The following is a 20,460-nucleotide window of genomic DNA, read 5'->3' as shown; positions in this document are numbered from 1 at the left end:
GCAGTGGCCTCAGGTGGCCGGGTGGGGAACAGTCAGGAGAGGTAGAAGATCTGGGACCCAAGGAGTGTGCTGCTTGCCTCCTAAGCTTGTTGCCCTCCTCCTCCCTGGCTACTGCCTGCTGCCTGCTGCTCCTCCTTAGCTGCCTGCTCCTCTTCCTTCTCCTGAGCTGCGACCTGCTCCTCTTGGGCTGCCTTTTCTCTCCCTGGCCACCTTCAATAGTGGCAGGCAGTGGCTTCGGTGGCAGCGAGGAGGCAGCTTTGGCAGGGAGGGGGGCAGCACAAGCTTTGCCTCAAGCAGCAAAATGTCCCCTACCGACCCTGTGTATGAGTGAGTGTGAAATGGAGGAGGAACAAGCAGATAACCACGTGGTAAACAGGAAAGGGATGAGAATAGGATACTGACTGGCACTGGAATAAGGGAAAGGGGCACTACCTGTGGTGAATTAATGGAGGAGAGGTTACAGCTGAATAAGAGGGGATAGCAAGCATTACCAAGGATCCAGGAAATAGAGAAGAGAGGAAATAGGGTTGTAAAGGCTGGGGCAGCAAACCAGTGGTAGCCTAAGTGGCAGACGGATAAATAAGGAAACCTGCCTGGCGTGCTCTGGTCCATGGGGTCACAAAGAGTCGGGCACGACTAAACGACTAAACAACAACAAGAAAGTACCTAGGGATGAGATGAACCCTAACCTTGAAAGGGGAAGAGCTCAGCAGGTAGCTCTGAACATAAGTGACTGACTGGGACTCTGAAGTAAGATAGGAATCTTGACACTTAGTTTTTCAAGTCAAGTAATCTTTAATTTGAAAATATTTCATATAGCATTTGTTTTCACTAAGTAATAATCATGTTTACACTGTGACATCATGAGTCTTGTCACAGGAAGTACCACTACATATTGCAGCTTGGAACAATTAATTTCCATCAATGGTCCTGGTGAGCTCAATGTGACTTACTCCCAGGGAAATGCATATAGAGTTACACATTTGTTAATCTCCCTCTTTTTCATCCTCACCCATTTCTGAATCTTTATTTGGAAGAATGACTACTTTGTCGTGATACATAGGGTTGTCAATGCTACCAGTGATTTCTTGTCGTCTGCCTCTTCTTTTGTAGAAAACATAGGCTGCTATACCCACACCAATGAGGAGGAAGATAACCGGGAGAACCGCCTTCAGAACTCTGCCCTGTGTTGATGCCAGGCTGTCTTCTTGCTCTACCAATAAGGGAAAAAAATGTATATCATACACGCAGAGAGAGCAGTAACTACTTCATACTATAACCAATTCTATCTCATTGTATGACTAAGAAAGACAGCTGGGTGGTGTTTAGGGATAAGGGATAAATTAATGTCAAACCCACCAAATCCACACTCCCTAAAACAATATGAAAACTGAAAAACAGCCATCTTTTAAAAATTTCAGCTGCCTGAAATTTGTAATCCAGTTATCCTGTCAAGTAATATGTTCAAAAATGCATATACTGGAGTAAGGAGTACAGATATTAGTTAAAATAATATACAAAAATGCATTGTATTTAGCGAAATTGTTTTGTAAAAATGCTTATATTGGGGAAAATTGCACACAAGCATGTTTTTGCTCAGAAAAAAATCACACTAAAATGATGTTGAATTTTCAGAACCCCGTGAATGCAAATGGGTGGGGGAATAATGAGAAATGAATTTAAGATGGAAAAATGAGAAGCTGAAAGAAACCAAACCCAACAGAGTCATACATCCCTGGTGTTGTTTGCTTCACCTAAGCATAGTCTGCTGTGAGCTTACAAACCAAGGAAACATAGGCGCCGACTCCATGGGGCCTGAGGGGGCCCGAGCCCCCTCAAAAATTCGTTTTAATAATTTAAGAAAATTATTACCGTAAATTTCGCTCTGTGTGTGTTATTGAGCGAATGTGTGGTCCCTGGAGCTGACTCGCCGGAGCGCAGGGGCAAAAATAGGCAAAAATCAGGCAAAAATAAGATCGGGCAGTCGGGCGGAGGGAAGGCAGAAGCTGCTGCTTTCCTGCATTCTGCCTCAGGGTCTTACTGCCCACCCGCTTCTGTTGCTGCGTTTGCTCAAACTCAACAAAGAGCAGGGAATCCCCTGCCCTCCTGGCAAGCAGAGGGTTAAGGAAAGGATCGAGTCCTTCCTTCTAATTCTTTCCTAGTCACACTGCGTGCAGGTGGGAGAGAGAGAGAGAGAGAGAGGGAGGGAGGGAGGGAGGGCTGGCTTGGGGGGGGACTTTTGCCTTCCTTTCCTCCCCCCCACCCCGTTAAACTCCTCCCCTGCATTCTTAGCCAGCTGCTTCTCCGCACACCCCTCTTGTGCTTCTTGTCCCTTCTGTGTTTTTCCTTCCCTCCCCATTTAAAACGTGGTGACAAAGCACGGATCCACATGGATCCTCAGGATTTTTGCATTGGGTCACCCCAAATTCACCATCAGATCACATTACATGTCCATGGCTACAGTTTGTACCAAAAAAATCATGCACCCACTGTTGCCTGGGGCTGCAATGGTGCAAAAACGTGGTTACAAAGCATGGATCCACAGGATCTTTGCACTGGGTCACCCCAAATTCACCATCAGATCACATAGCATGTTCATGGCTACATCTTGCACCAAAAAAAAACCACGCACCCACTGTTGTTGCCTACGGTCACAGTGGTGCAAAAACGTGGTTACAAAGCACGGATCCACATGGATCCTCAGGATTTTTGCATTGGGTCACCCCAAATTCACCATCAGATCACATAGCATGTCCATGGCTACATCTTGCACCAAAAAAATCACGCACCCACTGTTGCCTAGGGTCACAGTGGTACAAAAACGTGGTTACAAAGCATGGATCCACATGGATCCTCAGGATTTTTGCATTGGGCTACTCCAAACTCACTGTCAGATATTAAAAATCTTTATAAAATAGAGAATTAAATACATACAGAATGTTAAATTTTCAGTTTCGAAATATTAGTACTAGTTTAGTACTGTATTTCTATATTACTATAGTTAATACTTAAATATTTTTAGGGTGTAAGACCCAATTAAAGCCCGTTATTTACATACAGTATTACAGTATTTACATACAGTATTAGGCATACTGTATTAACTTTATTAACTGTATTAAAGCATTAACTTTGAGATATTATTTTTATTTAATGAACCCTCAGCCTTATTCAAAGTAAGCTTAAATTAGCTATTTCACTTATTAATCAAAGTGCTATTACTGTGTGACAGCAATATTTTATGTTTTATTCTTTTAATGATAGTTTAGGATTTATTTAAATATCATTTCAGTCTTTTCAGAGCTATATATTCACTGCTCTGTAATAGTCTATAAGCATAATTGTTACTGTAAATTAAATTAGCTTTTTACGAAAATACCGTGCATGTTTATGTTTTGTTTCTTTTTTCAAAGCCAAAAAGTGTTTCAGGCTTGTCGAGTTTCCCGGAGTGTGGAGTTATAGAGAGTCGAGTTTTCGGGGTTCTAATGTTGATCATATGACTCTAAAATACTTTTAAAAAACTTTAAAACTCACTAATTTTCATCTAAAATTTAGAAAACTTCCCGGGGCAGGACCCCGGTATGGGCCCCCCCAATATTTTTTATAACTCGGCGCCCCTGCAAGGAAATGGCCATCTGACGGGGGGAGGGGCAGGGAGGGAAGAAGATGCAAAAGCTGAACTGATGTGGAATCAGAACCTGTGTGTGTATGAGAGCTGCTCTGATTCTCCTTGAAGTATAAAAAGAAAAGCCCTTTCTAAAAAAGAGTTTTGGCAGGTTCTGAAGGAATCCAACCCAAAAGACATTGGATATTTCAGTGCAGCTGAACAATTCCCAAATGTCAAGGCAATTTGCACTACAACTTTAACAGGATACCATTGTTTTATGGATATGCAGATGAGAGAGGAACTTATCCTCTCCCCCACTTTTCACATGCGACACTATTGAATTTTCAATTAAATCAAGATCTCTCTCCCATCCTCCACCTCTCCTGCTTCCTAGTATCACCAGAAAAGAGTTGCCATCCTTTCTTCCCCAGTAGAGCCAGCAGAACCAGTTTGTGCCCACATATCTGGTGGGAATTACCCTGAGAGAAGGTTCTGCTGTTGATTTTTGCCTGCCATCCTGCTACAAAAGACATGACTGCTACCGGGGTGGGGATGGGAGTGGCAGCCCTCCAAGCAAAATGACATAATAGTAGTGAAACAACAATCATTGTGATCAGCATGCCCACCATTCTGAGTAATGACTCGATCTTGATCAGAGAGGTTGTTGCGGCCTCAGTTGCACCATTTATGAGACTTCCATGATTTAGAATAAGGTTACCATTCTCATTACAAATGGGGAGCAAAGAGTGAGAGCTGAGCTGTAGTAGGGAAAATGACCTGATGTCTGCAAGGTCTTTGCAGTGTCCACCTGAATGTCAGCCTGCATTCCTTCCTCTGGCCCCATTAATCTGGATTTACTCTTTTTGATAGAAAATCTTATAAATTGTCTAAGGGAAAAACCCACCTGCTGTTGCCAATGGTAGATGCTTAACACTTTAACTTAGTTTAAGAGTCTTACCAGGCATTTTTGCAGAAGTTGTCATCTCTTCAATAACTGTAAAACAAAAGATATGCTTACTGTGTAAATTATAGATATCACAGCAAAATACAAAACCAAAAGTCAGGCATGATTCTTTACTAGTGCTTATTACCAATGCTGACGTTTCAATACAAAACTTGACAATTTAAAAATGTAAAACAAGCATTGAATCTGAAATGTTTAGTGCATTCACCAAATCCCTATGATAGCAGCATCAAGTATAGTGACCTCAACTTTAAACCTGTCAGTGTGGAAACTATTAAATTATATTCCCTCTTGAAAAAAGGACTGATTTATAAAAAAAAATTATGAATTATAAAAACTCCACAGTTCTAGGGACTGTAAATGATAAAGGGGGAGAACATTTATTATTAGGTATTTATCTTATTATATTTAAAAGACAGGCTATCATATTATTAGCAGCAAAAAATAAATACGCTTCAACTTTGGTTCTGTCATCACTTCTGCCATTTATTATTAGGGTGTCAACAACTGGAAGCATCAGTAAGGTCTGCCAGAAGCTGGACAGGCAGTAGGAAGTGACAAAGAGCGGTAAAGACAAAAAGCAGAGCCTCCATTTGATGAAAAGCGGCTTATGTGACATAAAGGATGGTAGACAGTATATCTATGGAGAGATTGCCACAAAGAATGCTGAGAACTTGCTAGTAAGGATAGCTCGGGGGGCAGGGAATGTTGTTAAAATGCCAAGATAGGAAAAAGTCCTAAGCAGTAGCTCTACTCATCATTAAACTACTATATTGAATCAGAATTATTGGTAAATTAAGTCTAATAACCATTTAAGACTTACTTTTGTTTATTTTACATATATATCCCTTGCCATAGCGGCACCCTTGCCTGAACCACTTCCCATTTTGGCTGTTCATGAAAACACATTTCTCATAATTAAAACGGTATGACTCAGGATCAGTTGTGGGCTTTTCATTGTCCCAATTGACAAAATCCAGTGCAGTGTTATCTTGCCACATCCATTCTCCTATTTATTAAAATAAATAAATTACATAACGAAATGGAAAATAGTAGAATAATACGTCTAAGACAATATTAACAAAAACAATAATGTTCGTAGTAGTAGTAGTAGTGGTAGTAGTAATAGTAGTTTGTACCCCTCCTATCTAACTGGGTTCCCCCAGTCACTCTGGGCGGCTTGTAACAAATTATAAAAACCCAGTGAGACGTCAAACATTAAAAACCATCCCTATACAGGGCTGCCTTCAGATATGAAAATATGTTTTAAAACTAAACTGACTGCTTTTCCTCTCAAATGTTTGCAGTTTTGAAAATGTGCAAGCTACCACCATTATCATATCAGAACACTGAATGCACTAATGATCTCAGTGATTTTTGGCAGCATTAACCCACCCCCCAATACAACGGCGTAGCTATTAGCTTGGCTGCCTGGTGTGGTGCATGCGTCCTGCAGCCGGGGGTGGGGTGAGCTACCATGGGGGTAGGGCAAGCCAAGGCAGGGCAGCTGCGTGGAGCCTCTCCGCAACCTCCCCCTCAGCTTTAGGGTGGCAGAGGCAGTAGGGAGACGCAAGCCCTGCACTGCTCAAAAAAGCAGTGCGGAGCTTGCAGGCAATCCAGCTGCCACCTCCCCCTCAGGAGATACACATGGCTCAGGCACGTTGCAGGCCCTGCAGTGTGCCGCCCAGTGCCCCCACTTCACCTAGCTACCAGTGGCATAGGAAGGGGTGTGTAGTGGTTGCGGAAGTTGTTCTTTTTTTTTAAGTCTTGTGAGCCCAATTCTTTAAAATTTATTTTAAAAACACATATTTTTGCCATTTTGTCACCCCTCCTCAGTGATGACACCCAGGGCGGACCGTACCTGCTGTAACCTCCTTCCTACGCCACTGCCCCAATGCCCCCAGAGACTTACCATCATTGTGCTCCCCAACATTTGCCTTTTGCTGCTGTCACCCTCCTCTGGAGGAGAGCTTTTGGAACCAGCTATATGCCATCTACCCTTCTGCTCTGAACTGTATTTAAGCCTCATTGGAGTGCAGCAAGACCAGCAAAGGAACCTTTATTGTTGTTTTGCTTTGTGTGTTGGTACTTAAGCCTTTTGTAATATTGAATTTATTCTATGTTTGCCAAATTGTTCCTTTTTTGTTTTTTTGAATTTACTGACATGTTCTGCATTTTGTATATTCGAATTTCCAGTGCTCTGCATTTCAATATTTTGAATGTTTGCTGTAAGCTGCTCTGGACACAGCTCATTGTGGGAAAGCGCCATATAAGTGGTCCCCATACTACCAAGTTCAAGATTCTTATGTTGATACACAAAACCCTGAACAACTTGGGTCCAGGATACCTTAAGGTCTGAGGCCTCATATCTCAGTTCAAAAGACTTCAGCAGAGATATGGGACAATAATTCCTGTTTGATTTAGTTCAGCATGTCTTCTGAGAGATAACAGAGTCTAAATCAAGTCTTAGAAGGAACACTTAAAGGAGCTGGGTGAAGGAATGATCGCCGGGTGTGGAGCACACTTCCATCCTCAGACAAACCGCAGCTGTCTAAACATCATGCCCTCTATCTAACCTTTTACTTTCTTAGTAGTCTGCCGTGCCCTGTCTGTGACCTTTGTCTCCTTCGTCATACATTGTTCAAGGGGAAAGTGACGCGGTAGAAACAGGTGCCAAAATAACTTTGTACTACCCCTCAATCTTGGGATTGGAAGATGTGTAAAGGTCACAGTCCAAAATGTATCTGACTGGCTTTGCATATTGTGCTAATAAAAAGAGCCTCGGCAGAGCTAGCTGGCAGCTTGCTTCTGCACAGCTCACCTGCATTACCAACTCCTGCCTCATGTCCTTCACTTCAGCTGGGTATGTTTATATTCCCAATATGCCCAGAGGGACATCTGGGGCAGATAGCAGAGCAATAATCAAACTAAAAGGGATGTGATTAGGGACAGGGCTTAAAGATTTGAAAGGAGGTTTGCTTCCTTTATTACCATTTACTATCTAGTTGAAATTCTTGTTGATTGCTTTCATTTAGATGCTCAAAGAACTTGACCAAGCAGATCTTTTTTGGGTAAATTGATTTTTTGCCACATTTTATGTAGTTGCCCCCTTTCACATATAACCCTTTTATTATTCCCAGTGGAGTTTGGTTGGATGCAGGTATTTGAATTTCCAGACAGCTCTCTTCCATGGCTTGTGATAGGAGATGAGTAAAGAACGGGGTGGGGGGTGGGGGAAGCAAATCATTTCACTTTTCAGGGGGCAATAAGATAGTGCAAATGCCATGAAAGAACTAACAGAAAATTGGTGAATTTCCTGAATGCATACCAAGCAGACTCATAAATACAAGGTGATGTGAATTTGCTAGTACCATTTGCTTGCGCTAACAGTTATTCCTGCTGAGCTCTTTTACTTCCAAAAACCAAAACGAAAATGAAATGCCATATGTTTGAACATATTTTTGCATTAATAATATATTATACATTAAATATTGAATGTTAAACAGTTACCATCATTATTTCTGAACATTCCAATCCAATACTCATCACGAGATAAATGTTGAGTGTGATCCCTCAAAAAATGCAGTTCAGCTAAATCTACTATTGAAGTCAAGGTGGCACCTAAGATACAGAAGAGGAGTAAAGTTAGCTCATTAAAACATTGTCTTCCCCTTGAAAAATATGAGACTGCCTAACAGAGTATGACCAGTGATTCACTGTGCAGTACTGGCAACAATATAAGGTTCTAGATACCTTACAGAAAGTGTATATCTTTTTCTTTCAAATGATTGTAATTGCTATCCTATTGCATAATGTTGTAGTAGAAAAGAATCATTGTAACCTAGCTCCTTTCCCCAATAATAATAGTTAAGAAAAACATTTAAGGACACTGTATTTCACTACGTAATGGTCACATTTTTGGTGCCGTTTTTTCCCCGTTCCAAAAGGGTGTGTGTGCAACTATTACACAGGGAAATACAAAAGTGTGACCATTATGCAAAGGAAAAAATGGGGACAACAGCAGGTGGATCTGAGGAGCAGAGCCGATGGCATGGGGAGAGCGAGCACGAGCTGGAGACAAAATAACTGTTGTTATTGGGACCATGGGGAGAGAAAACACTTACGGAAAAAGACACTAGCATACCTTTCTGTAAAAATGAAGCCCCTCCTTGTGAATATAATAAATAATAGTAATAATAATAATAATAATAATAATAATAATAATAATAATAATAATATTACCCTGCCAATCTGGCAGGGCCTCCCCAGCCACTCTGGGCATATGTTCCATTGCCCACCCTACTGATGTGCAGCAGCATCGCTCATCTATCAGAATCTCTATGGTGAACAATAGTCACCGCTCTATACTTTGAATTGCAAGAGCAGAACAGCCATTCAAATTTAGACAGGAAGTTCCAGTAAGGAACGCCATGGGAGCAGCAAATGAGTCGTGACAGCAGTGCCTGTGGCCGGGCCTGCCGGTGCCCGCCGTATCTCCCCTCAGCCCACGTGTCCCAGCCATCCCCAGCATCGGTTCCCACTGAAACAGTGATTAAAAAGCAGCAGGAGGAAGGTAGGAAGAAACATTCCCACTCGCTCCACTCCCGCTAGGAGCTCATGGCCAAGCTGGTGAGGTATGAGGGGAACAGGGGTGGCGGCAGCTGGAGGAGGAAAGGAAGAGGCTTGAGGCCTAGAGGAGCCTCAGAAGTAGTTACCCAGTGATTATTATGCAAGGAATGCTCTGGGACCATTTTTGGGGTCCAGAAAAAGGGATGCGACTATTATGCGGTGGTGACCATTATGTGGTGAAATGCAGTAATACAATCAAGCATTTCTCTCATCTCACTATACATCATAAAGCTATTTTAGCCATCTCACCCTTTGCTTTTTTCTGTAAGACCAATTGCAGTCGTTAACAGGTTTACCACACCTATCAGCCAACCACCCATTCCCACCACTCTTCTGAGTCATACCCTCCCCTCCCTCTCACTATATATATAAGTGACTTCTGTTTCAATGTATCTGAAGAAGTGCATGCATACAAAAGCTCATACCAATAACAAACTTAGTTGGTCTCTAAGGTGCTACTGGAAGGATTTTTATTTTATTTAAAATAAATGTCATTTTTGCAAGTTAGATGGTTCACAAATCCTGAACTCCAATACTTAAAACATATTTCACTCTGTATTTCTAACTGCGCATAAAAGGAAAATAGCCACACAGTTCTTTAGTGTCAGCCCATTAACAGTATATGTTTGGTAATTTATTACATTTTCATCATACATTACCTCCAATGAGAGTTTACGATGAGACGCTGGGCTCATCATGTTTCCTAATTTATCCTTGCAACTGAGATACACTAAGCTGAAAGGCCTATGGTAATCTAGTGAGCTTTCTGGGTGAGCAGGAATTTGAGCTTCTGCCTCTCTTGTCAAAGTCCAGGGCTAAAATCCCATATCTACATAGGCATCTATAAGTGCCATTAAACCCAATGGGACTTACTTCTGGAGAGAAGTATAGGAGAGAACTGCAGTGCAGGTAATCACCATACCACACTGGCTTTCCGTACTAACTAGAATGGAAAATTCATGTTGTGATCTAATTCAAAATGATACCCACCTAACTGAGCACATTCGAAGGAAGCTGTTGGCCATTCATACCAGCCAGAGAAGAACTGATAGCAATGATCCCGAAAAGGTACCCAAGCTTTCCCATCTTCTTTTGATGCAGGGCATCTTCCTGGGAGCTGTGGCTCCTCAGTTGGGATTGTACCTATTATGGAGAACATATTTTTCTTTCAAAAAAAAGAACAGGCATCTTAGAAATCTATAAACACTAGTGATGCGCATGAGGTTCAAAGAAATCATGAATCATGAAGCAAAGCATGATATCTCAGAGAGATCAAGGTATGTAGCGTAAAAACCTCTGGACCAATTGGTTTATAATTTGGCAGACTTTATCCATGCTCTTACTATGCTGGCAAATGTCAGCCACTACTGTCATTTTTAAATTTCAGAACAGTGAACAGAAGTGAAGGTAGGGGGAAGAGAACTTCACCCCTCAAGTTGAATTGGACAGTCAGGGAATTGGCCTGAGCAGAATCAGGTGATTTTACAAAGCAACACCTAGAATCTGAAATACACACCCACATGGTGTGTGTGGGTGTGGAGAAACAATGAGACACTTAGCCTCAATCTGGATGAAGATGGTTACTGTGGTCAGAATTGTATATTCTGAAAGTAGAATAAATTTGTTTAACAAGGCTCTGTTCACCATTTGATCAGTCTGCACGGTTTAGTAGAACACAATTTTGTTGTATCCTTAGTGGCAAGCCATATCCTTAAGCATGTGGTTAGAAAATCTGCTTCAGTATCAATCTCATTCAATGGGATTGAATAAGCATCAATGAAAATTATTTATAAGATTGTTGTTGTTATATTTTTCTACCCTTCCTCTCACAAGAGGGTAGGGCAGCTAATTACAAAGGTACAGCAGTAAAAAAACTCAAGGAGAAAGACCATTTGTTAAGGGGGATTTCAAAGCAGGAAAAAGATCCCCTACTTCGTTACCCCTCCTTCCTTTGGAAGCTAGTTGCAGTACCTGAGGCTCAATTACTTATTGTAGCCTCCGTTCTATTTTTGTTTGTTTATTATTCTAACCTGATGGATTGAATAGTAACTTTTTACTCATTTATTCTTTACAAAATAGTCAAAAGTGCCAAGAGCACATATCTCAGTACTGTGCTCAAATGGAGACTTTATTGGAGTTAGAAAGTAATGTTCCACATGAAAACAGATACTTCCTTTGCTTACCAGTATACTGCTCACAGGCAGAAAAGTAGGTTTCATTGCAAGCTCCTGTTTTCCAATGACCCTCAAGGTCCATGAAGACACAGGCTGTTTTCTGCGTTGGTTCTTCAGGAGCCCAATTAGTATATGCCAATCTCCGGTTGTTTATCCAGGTGTAGTGCCCACCAGTCTAAAATCCAAATGCACATGGAACAGCACCAGAATGCTGGTTTAGAAAAATCTTTGTTTCCCACAACATGAATTCTGCATCATTTATTTTCCCCTTTCATTTCACTTGCACATACACTCAACAGAATCAGAGAATTGCATAGAGTTGGAAGAGGCCCAAAGGCTCAGCTAGCCCAACCCCTGCAATGCACTGCTGATTTCTCCTACCCTCCAGAGGAGTAGGAAACAAGCTTGCTCCACCCTTTCTGTGAGACAGCCCTTTGGATATCTGAAGATGGCTATCATATCATCTCTCAGTCTTCTCTCCTCCAGGCCAAACATTCCCAACTCTCTAAATTGTTTCTCATAAGATATGGTTCCAGGCCCTTGATCCTCTTGGTCACCCTCCTCTGTACATGTTCCAGCTTGTCAATATCCTTCTTAAACTGTGGTGTTATTCCATCACTGGTATCCCACCTGAATTGCTTTCCACACAGGAGCCTCAAACTTGGCTTGCTTGGCCAAGTTCTTACCATATTGCTGTTTAGACCAATCCACACAGGCTCTCCATATTTCAACACCCACAGCCATAGGAATGATTGAATGTAGGGATTCCAAATGCTGGCAAGCTCTGAGTGTTCTGAATTACATTTTTTCCTAGCCTCTTCCCAAGTCATATTGGGAGCAATGAAAGAGTAGCTGCTATTCCCAAAAGGGATATGGCGAAAGGCTGGAGCCATTGTTTCGGGCTGTGATAATGCAGGATCTATAGGAAAGCAATCAAGAGAAAAAACAAAGTCCAGATTAGACTTTATATGTTACAAATATTTTATTTCACTGGATACTGAAATATTGTACTATTGTTATCACATACATTTTAATATCTCAAAGTTACTAAAAATTGGCAATGAAACATTTAAAAACCTTGAAAATCAACATTTTAAATGTCAACAAAAACATTCTAGTTCTAGTTCAAGATGACACAGATAGGGCATCAAAATATATTTCCTTTATAGTCTCAATAGAAGCAAACCAAATTCCCAACATGTAGTCAACAGGCCCTTTTGAAACACATTCATTTCTTCACAGAGACTTCAAGAAACTATTCTTCAGTTAGCTTCCTATAATAAACCTCTGTTCAGTCATTCAAGGTGGGTTCAAGAAATACACTTAGGAGGACAGCTGTACACATGGAGTTCTGTTCTTCTGGTCAAATGAACTTGCACAGATTATGGGAGAATCCTGTCATGTTGAATATGGTTAGATATTATGACACAGAAATAGAACTCAACTTATGCCTCTTTCAGTCCTATTTCAGGGGTGAAAAGCCAAGTTATATCTCAGCAGGTGCACATTTGAGGCTCTCTCTCATAAGAGTTCATTTCTATGCACCTATAAGATATAGTTGTCACAACTGCACTTTTTCTTTATACGGCTCACTGTTGAATCTCTAATACAAAGACAGGCGGCCATCTTATTTTTATTTATGAACAAAATGATATGACATAGAAAACTGCCTTTGGTCTCCATAAGTCAATCTGATTTACATATTATTTTAATAATAATAATAATAATAATAATAATAATAATAATAATAATAATAATTTTTTATTTATATTCCGCCCTCCCCAGCTGAAGCCGGGCTCAGGGCGGCTAACAACAATAAAATAGTGCAACATTCTAAAAACATTTCATTATAAAAATTAATTAAAATCAAATTGATGGCAACCATTAAGCTAAAGTTCTGTGAAGATTGCCAAAGGAGGGAGTCAGGCTGCACCCTGACCAAAGGCCTGGCGGAACAGCTCTGTCTTGCAGGCCCTGCGGAAAGATGTCAATTCCCGCAGGGCCCTAGTCTCTTGTGGCAGAGCGTTCCACCAGATTGGAGCCGCAGCCGAAAAAGCCCTGGCTCTAGTTGAGGCCAGCCTAACCTCTCTGTGGCCTGGGACCTTCAGGATGTTTTTATTTGAAGACCATAAGTTCCTCTGTGGGACATACCAGGAGAGGTGGTCCCATAGGTACGAGGGTCCTAAGCCGTATAGGGTTTTAAAGGTTAAAACCAGCACCTTAAACCTGTTCCTGTACTCCACCGGGAGCCAGTGCAGCTGGTATAGCACTGGGTGAATTTTCTGTTACTTTTCTTCTAAAAACATACCAGTGTTTCTTTGGCAGATTTCCCACTTACCTTAAGTCCCCTGGGAGTGATGGTTTGTGGCCTGGGGCGACCACAGCTGAGCTGGGCATCTTCTTCCTGTCCCGCACATCCATTGGGGGACAAAATCCTCCTCCTGTGGTCATGCGAGTTGGTGGGAGCCTGTCTGTTTAATGGGACTATGACAGGCAAGCTAGTGGGTATGGCCATGTCATTCATAAAGGGGCACCACAATTGTGGTTCCCGGCTTGTTTGCCACTAGATCCCGCACCCTTATTCCCTATGTATCAGCCTCCGGTCCTGCCTGGAGGTAAGTGGGCAGGCCATGCTCAAGATCCAGCTATGGAGATTCTCCATCATTCTATTTGGTGCTACGTAGGAATTTTTATTGCTAATGAACTGGGCCTGTCTAGAGGTTTCTGCCTACCTCGTGGCAGTGGTCACCAACTGTCACAATTTTATGGTGGGTAAAGCATTGGGTTGGATCCTTAGCCTGGAGGGGGCAGTGTTGGGGATCCCACACCCTCCTGCTAAAAAGATTTGGTACCCCAATAAAGGAGGGGATGGTGGCCAGATGGGGGCTGATGGGCCATGATACCTGTCCCGAGTGGTGGGGCTGATGGATCACTCTGTTTGATGTACTGTACACATCATAGGGCAGGCACCCCCAAACTCGGCCCTCCAAATGTTTTGGGACTACAATTCCCATTATCCCTAGCTAACAGGACCAGTGGTCAGGGATAATGAGAATTCTAGTCCCAAAACATCTGAAGGGCCGTGTTCGGGGGTGCCTGTCATAAGGTGAACCTTAATCCAAGTTCGACGAAGCCAAAAAGAAAAAAATCAGCAGTCTGACTGGTTGATTCAGGATACATATCCAATGCCTACACCAAAAACTGCTTACACCTGTAAACAATAATCAACTTGCAAACATCTGTAATCAATAAAGTTAAAATGTACCAGTGTTTCTTTGGCAGATGTAGCTTTTCCTGTCAGAACATGGTCCATTTCTCCACTTTCCTGCCTTCGGTAGAGGCTCACGCATAATAAAAACACAGTCTCCCTAAGGAATAAAAACACTTACGTTGTGTAGGGGGCAATCCTTTTGTCATAGATTTTTCTTAAGAGCCCTCCTTTTGTACTTCTCAAACTAGATGAAAACAGTATCCTATCTTTTTAGAAATAAGTTTGCAGATGGATAGTTCTCATCACTGATAGCTCTCATCACTCATCACTTCTCATCACTGTCTTGCCCAACCCAGCCAAGAAACAGCCTCCACCACTGAATTAAATATCTAAGGAGGGGCTGGCCCCATTGTTTCCTGGGATCAAAGGGAGTTAGTGGAGTCCAGCAAACACCCTGAGATTGCTGCAACTAAGGGTGCCTGTGAATTCACGATACCTGATGAAAGCTAATAGATCATACAACTCAACACAATCCAGACTACACAATTGCTTGTGTGATTCCAGGATCAGATGGTGCCAAGACCACATCAAACCCTAGGCTAAAGGTGCACTGCATGTCTGGCAACACAAGGCCTCCCATCTTCACCCTACTCAGGGGTAGGCATCTTTTAATGATGCATGCTCTGGATGAGGGCCCTGTTGAAGTTTACAGGAAGTAGTGTAGTCAGCAGGGCCGGCTATAAAACTGCTCACATGATGCCTGACTCTTCCTGATACAATACTGTCAGAGCTGCCTCCAGGTCCCAGCTCACAGAGGACCAACGCTAGCCGGTAGTAATGTACAACAGTCTTTATTGAAGTTCAGTTTGCATTTACAAGCTGCAGCGTGCAGCTCTACGTCTAGAAGCTAGATCGGTGAAGCTCCGTCTGAGTCTCCACCCCCTGTACACCAATTTAAGACTCTAGCCTTACTCCACCTCTTCCGTCTCTCCTTTCTCCTCTGGGTCCTTCTGCCCCCCCTGGGTCTCCTCCTTTCTGGACTCTTCTGACGCTTACCCCCCTGACTCCTGCCCCTCCTTTCGGCGGGCTTTAGGACCTGGCTCCCTATCCGGGCTACCGACTGTGCCGCTCGCCTGTACATTTGAACTTGGCGCGCGCGCCCAGCCTCCAACCTTCCTCTTGACCGTTTCCCCGCTTTCCGATGGAGGCGTGGCCAATCCTGACTCATCTCCTCCCGCTGGTGGTGACCAGCCTGATCCCGATACCTGGGACTCCTCCCCCCTACTGCGCTCTGGTGGGGAAGCTGGTCCTGATTTCCAACTGCTGCTCTGAGTCCCCTCTGGCCCCTTCTTCCTGGGGTGTCCCCCTAGGCACCCCCCTTGCTCTGACCATGGGAGCCCCTTTCTGTGAATCTTCCGATTCGCTGGAAAGACTCAGAGACCTCGGACCACTGTCATCGCTTACATTTCCTTCGGATTCCTCCCCCTCGCTCTCCATTTCCTCCCTTTCCTGTGCCTCTGCTCCTGAGCCCCTGACGAATACTGTTTCCAACAAGCAGCTTGGCTTGAAACACTCTTCCTGCCGGACAATTCATCCACCTCACCTTTAAGTTCAAGTCTTGGCAGAAATAGTACATTACCACTGAGTACCCAGTGTGATAAATTTCCACACAAGCTCCTCCACAAGAGGGACTCCATGTATCAGAGTGAGGATTCAGGACACTTCCTGAAAACTAGTCTTGGGAAAAATAAAATGGCAGCCAGGCTTAAATGTAGAGTTTAAATGTAGCGGGGGGGGGGGGCAGCTGGTTAACCGCCTGATGCCACAATGGCATCAGGGGTCAAGGTACTTGAAAGTCAGCTGATTGCCAGGATTTCAACATGTAGTGCTTCAGAAGTCCATTATCCTTTCTTCCTGCTCTAATGACACCAGGTGATTGGCATGTGGGCGTAGCCTTGGCAGAAGATTGACCACAGCTTTTTAAGAAAAGGGTTGTCAGGTGTGAGCATCAAAGGGAGCAGTAACTCTACCTAGACACTGGGTGGTATTCTAATAACTCATCCCACCAGCACACTGACAGGACAATATTTTAAATGCTACAATAGAAGCCATCTCAGATTCTTGCAACTTTCTCAGCATGTTTCTGAATCCTTGTAAGACCTAATATAAGTGATTGCTATTTGAGAAAGATGTGGCAGCACCTACCGGTTTGAAGATCAAGGAAAGTGTGTACAGAAATGGGTGAGATGCCCTTCAGAATGTCTGAATTCCCCAACTCAGTAGGGAATGTACAATTGAAACGAATGGCAATGCTTCAGTGGGTTTTGGGGAGGAAGGTGTTAACTCTAACTAGGAAACTAAACATTGACAGATTATCTTCAAATCTTTCATCCACTGGCAGAATACAAACAGAATAAAAATGTCCAGAGAGAGGTGAGGGGAAGTTTCCAACCCTCCAGACCAAATTTAATTGACACATTTAAAGCAACAGGCCTTATTTGGCATATAAGGCGTTTCACACCAACTTCTACAGAGGCTCTTCAGAATCTGTTTACAACTCTACTGCCTACTTTTGATAAAAATGTAAAGGTACCCCTGACCATTAGGTCCAGTTGTGGAACGACTCTGGGGTTGTGGCGCTCATCTTGCTTTACTGGCCGAGGGAACCGGCCTACAGCTTCCGGGTCATGTGGCCAGCATGACTAAGCCGCTTCTGGCGAACCAGAGCAGTGCACGGAAACGCCGTTTACCTTCCAGCCACAGCAGTACCTATTTATCTACTTGCACTTTGAGGTGCTTTCGAACTGCTAGGTGGGCAGGAACAGGGACCAAGCAACGGGAGCTCACCCCGCTGCAGGGATTTGAACCGCCGACCTTCTGATCGTCAAGCCCAAGAGGCTTAGTGGTTTAGACCACAGCACCACCCACGTCCCTGTTAGGATATTTCCGTTCCACCTTAAAAGGGAGCAGGCTGTGTGAGTCAGAGTCTGCGTGTTTCCCGTTTCTCAGGATGTTTTATGTTTGCTATTGCTTTCGTTTTCTCTCTCTGCGCCAGAACACGATAGCAGTCGGTCATGTTTTTCTTTGTTCTGACCAACGCTGAATAAACATTCTAAATGATACTCTCCTGAGTGCAACTTCTGCTGTGTGAATTCTGCTGAAAGAGTGTGCACCAGCCCAGGAATGTGGCAATCTATTTCTGAGGCTTGGTGCCGCTAATTGCTGATACTGCGTGACTATGGGACATCAACAGATCGTCCGGAGACGACGTGGAAGGCAGTGATGGCCTTTGTCTCCCTGGCAGTATCCCAACAGTCCCTGCCTATTTTTGATACTTCAGCACTAAAAGATAAACTAAGTAGATGCCCCTCAAAGTAGGTGGGGAGGGGGAAGAGAGATATATATAAATGGGATCCTAATGCTGAGAAGGCGTTACTATAATAGAATGTAGGATACATTTATCATCTTTGGGGAGGGGGAGAGATGAAAGCCTTTGCAGGCAGGACTTACATTGTAATTGGGAAACTTTGGGGCCCAGTTTGTAAAGTAGACTCCACTTCCACTTGTCCATACAAATCTGTGACTAGAACTACAATCATTCAGTCCAATCCAAGGGTCAGTTGCAGCACTTTGTAATTGCACCATAAGGAATGCTAAAAAACAAAAAACCAAGAAATGACTAAAACATAAAAAATTCACCATGGTGGATTTCACCACCATGACCAATAAGTAATCAATACCATGAACTGATATATTTTGTATACAAAAAACCTATAAAGTTTGATTAATTCGGGAGTTTTAAACATGTTTTAAAGGCAATGACTGCACCTTGTGTTTCTTTGTTTGGTATGCTAGCCAGATTTCCTCCGGATTCTTTGCAATCAAGTCGTGCTTCGTGCCAGTTTTTCCTCTCTTCTTCATTCAAACCTAATAGTTTGAAGCACTGTGAAGAAAGATAAAGAGCTGTGATATCCACTTTCTTTTAGAAATAAATGTCAGAAAACTAATGATTGAAAACTGCATTTTATTGCTTTTAATTTGATGCTTTGGATAATGTCATTGCCTTTTAAATGTTTTGGTATTGTTTTGTCTACAGCCAGCTCTGCTATGCAACAAGATGAGATTGCCCGCGTCAGATGAAAGAACGCCTACACTTTTCAAATTGTAGCAGCAGTATAGGAGGGAAGCATTTGAGCTTCTCTTTGAGAAGAAAATAACCTGTTTCAAAAAGAGTGTCATTTAATAAAAATTAACATAACCAAATTCTGAAAATTTAGTGTGAATACCATTTAACTGCTCTTTTGGGTAGCTGATACATAACCAAACTTTAAGAATACCACCTTTTATTTTAAAATCTGGCACTTCTATTTTGCAGCACAGCAGTCCTTTTCAGTCCTTATAGACATGGGGGCGGCGGAAGCAGGGGGGGCGGGGAGAGATGTGTAATAATGATGGGAGGTTTAACCCCTAAGCTACGTGCACATTCATTTTAACCTCTATAAAGAGCCCTTGCATAGAACTGTGGACGTGGAGAGCAATCACTGCATACTCAAAAGCCCTGGAAAAACATTCACTGTATGTGCTATAATAACTGAAAAGGGGTAATATACCAGTATACTTGAAATCACTTTCTTAGTTACCTTTTTATCAAAGAAAAGCCAGCCATCTGCACAGCCCCCAACAGGTGCAGGCGTTGTGGGAGCAGCAGCTGAACGGACAGAACTCTTATCCCTTTCACAGATGAATCTTTTCTCAGCACCACAGTTTATGTCATTCCATAAGCCTGAATAGAGAAGTTTTGTGTTGATCAGTAAGATGAAATCACTCCCAAATGAAAAATAATCAACAGCCGTTCAAGGATGCATTACAAATAAAGTCTTGACAGCAACTACTACTACTGTACTGGAAATAGAGCTTGCAGGTCAACACACTGCCCTTGATTGTTGTGGTATATATACCAATTATGCCAGTACACAATCTGAAGGCACATGGTACAACAACTTTTCTGAACTTAAGCTGGTCTCAGTCTGATCAATGTGCTTCAAAGGGAGGCTGTCCATGAACTCTATGTTGCATAAGTTCCATGTTGGAAGACAGTGGGGCGTATGGATAAATGAAAAAATAAAATACAGTGGTACCTCTGGTTACGTACTTAATTCGTTCCTAAGGTCCATTCTTAACCAGAAACTGTTCTGAACCTGAAGCACCACTTTAGCTAATGGGGCCTCCCGCTGTTGCCATGCCACCGGAGCACGATTTCTGTTCTCATTCTGAAGCTAAGTTCTTAACCCGAGGTACTATTTCTGAGTTAGCGGAGTCTGTAACCTGAAGTGTATGTAACCTGAAGCATATGTAACCCGAGGTACCACTGTAAAATAAGCAGTTCTTCACAATTTGAACTACTTACGGTTCCAATGTTATTAAAAATAATCAATCTTTAATGTATATATCTGTTTAGCATCTCTCCAAATCTCTTTTGTTGTATACACTTGCTGATGTGATACAAATATAATGCCCATCCATAATCCATAATGTGGACATAGCCTCAAGTGTGCTTTAAAACGTTTAAATATCCTGTCATGTTAAGTACAATTGTTTCATTGTACATCGAAATTTAAAATAACTCTATATAACTTTCTGTGTGTACTGCTAAAAGCATAGCATAGTATGGGAAGTTCCATTGAACTAAACAAGACCAGCAGAGTGCCTAAAAAGTTGAGAATGTATCACTGAGAATGTATCTCTGCTAGCTCTGTCAGGTGTTTAACTTAGATCACATGAGGTATTCAATTACAAGGCACCATTTTGGGTCTTTGGTTCTCTGAAAGCAGTCAGAGAAAAAGACCTGCTAATGATTATTTCCAGATTATTTCCAGCC

General features: G+C 42.5%; 1 protein-coding gene across 1 annotated transcript; it reads right to left on the bottom strand.

Moving 5' to 3' along the window:
* Nucleotides 1-775: 775 nt before the first annotated feature.
* Nucleotides 776-20,386, bottom strand: LOC309380850 (macrophage mannose receptor 1-like; the record flags this gene model as incomplete). Its single annotated transcript, XM_081930945.1, has 12 exons — nt 776-1,213; nt 4,563-4,598; nt 5,392-5,577; nt 8,079-8,189; nt 10,188-10,340; nt 11,381-11,546; nt 12,058-12,290; nt 14,637-14,739; nt 18,093-18,235; nt 18,411-18,525; nt 19,223-19,365; nt 20,377-20,386. The coding sequence occupies 12 exons, from the start codon at nt 20,384-20,386 to the stop codon at nt 987-989; spliced, it is 1,626 nt and encodes a 541-aa protein (XP_081787071.1). The 3' UTR covers nt 776-986.
* Nucleotides 20,387-20,460: the final 74 nt, after the last annotated feature.

This window comes from Podarcis melisellensis, assembly GCF_964234715.1.
Source record: "Podarcis melisellensis genome assembly, chromosome: 12".
Lineage (NCBI taxonomy): Eukaryota > Metazoa > Chordata > Lepidosauria > Squamata > Lacertidae > Podarcis > Podarcis melisellensis.
Note: the sequence above shows the minus strand (reverse complement) of the source record. Positions and strands in the feature narration are given on the sequence as shown.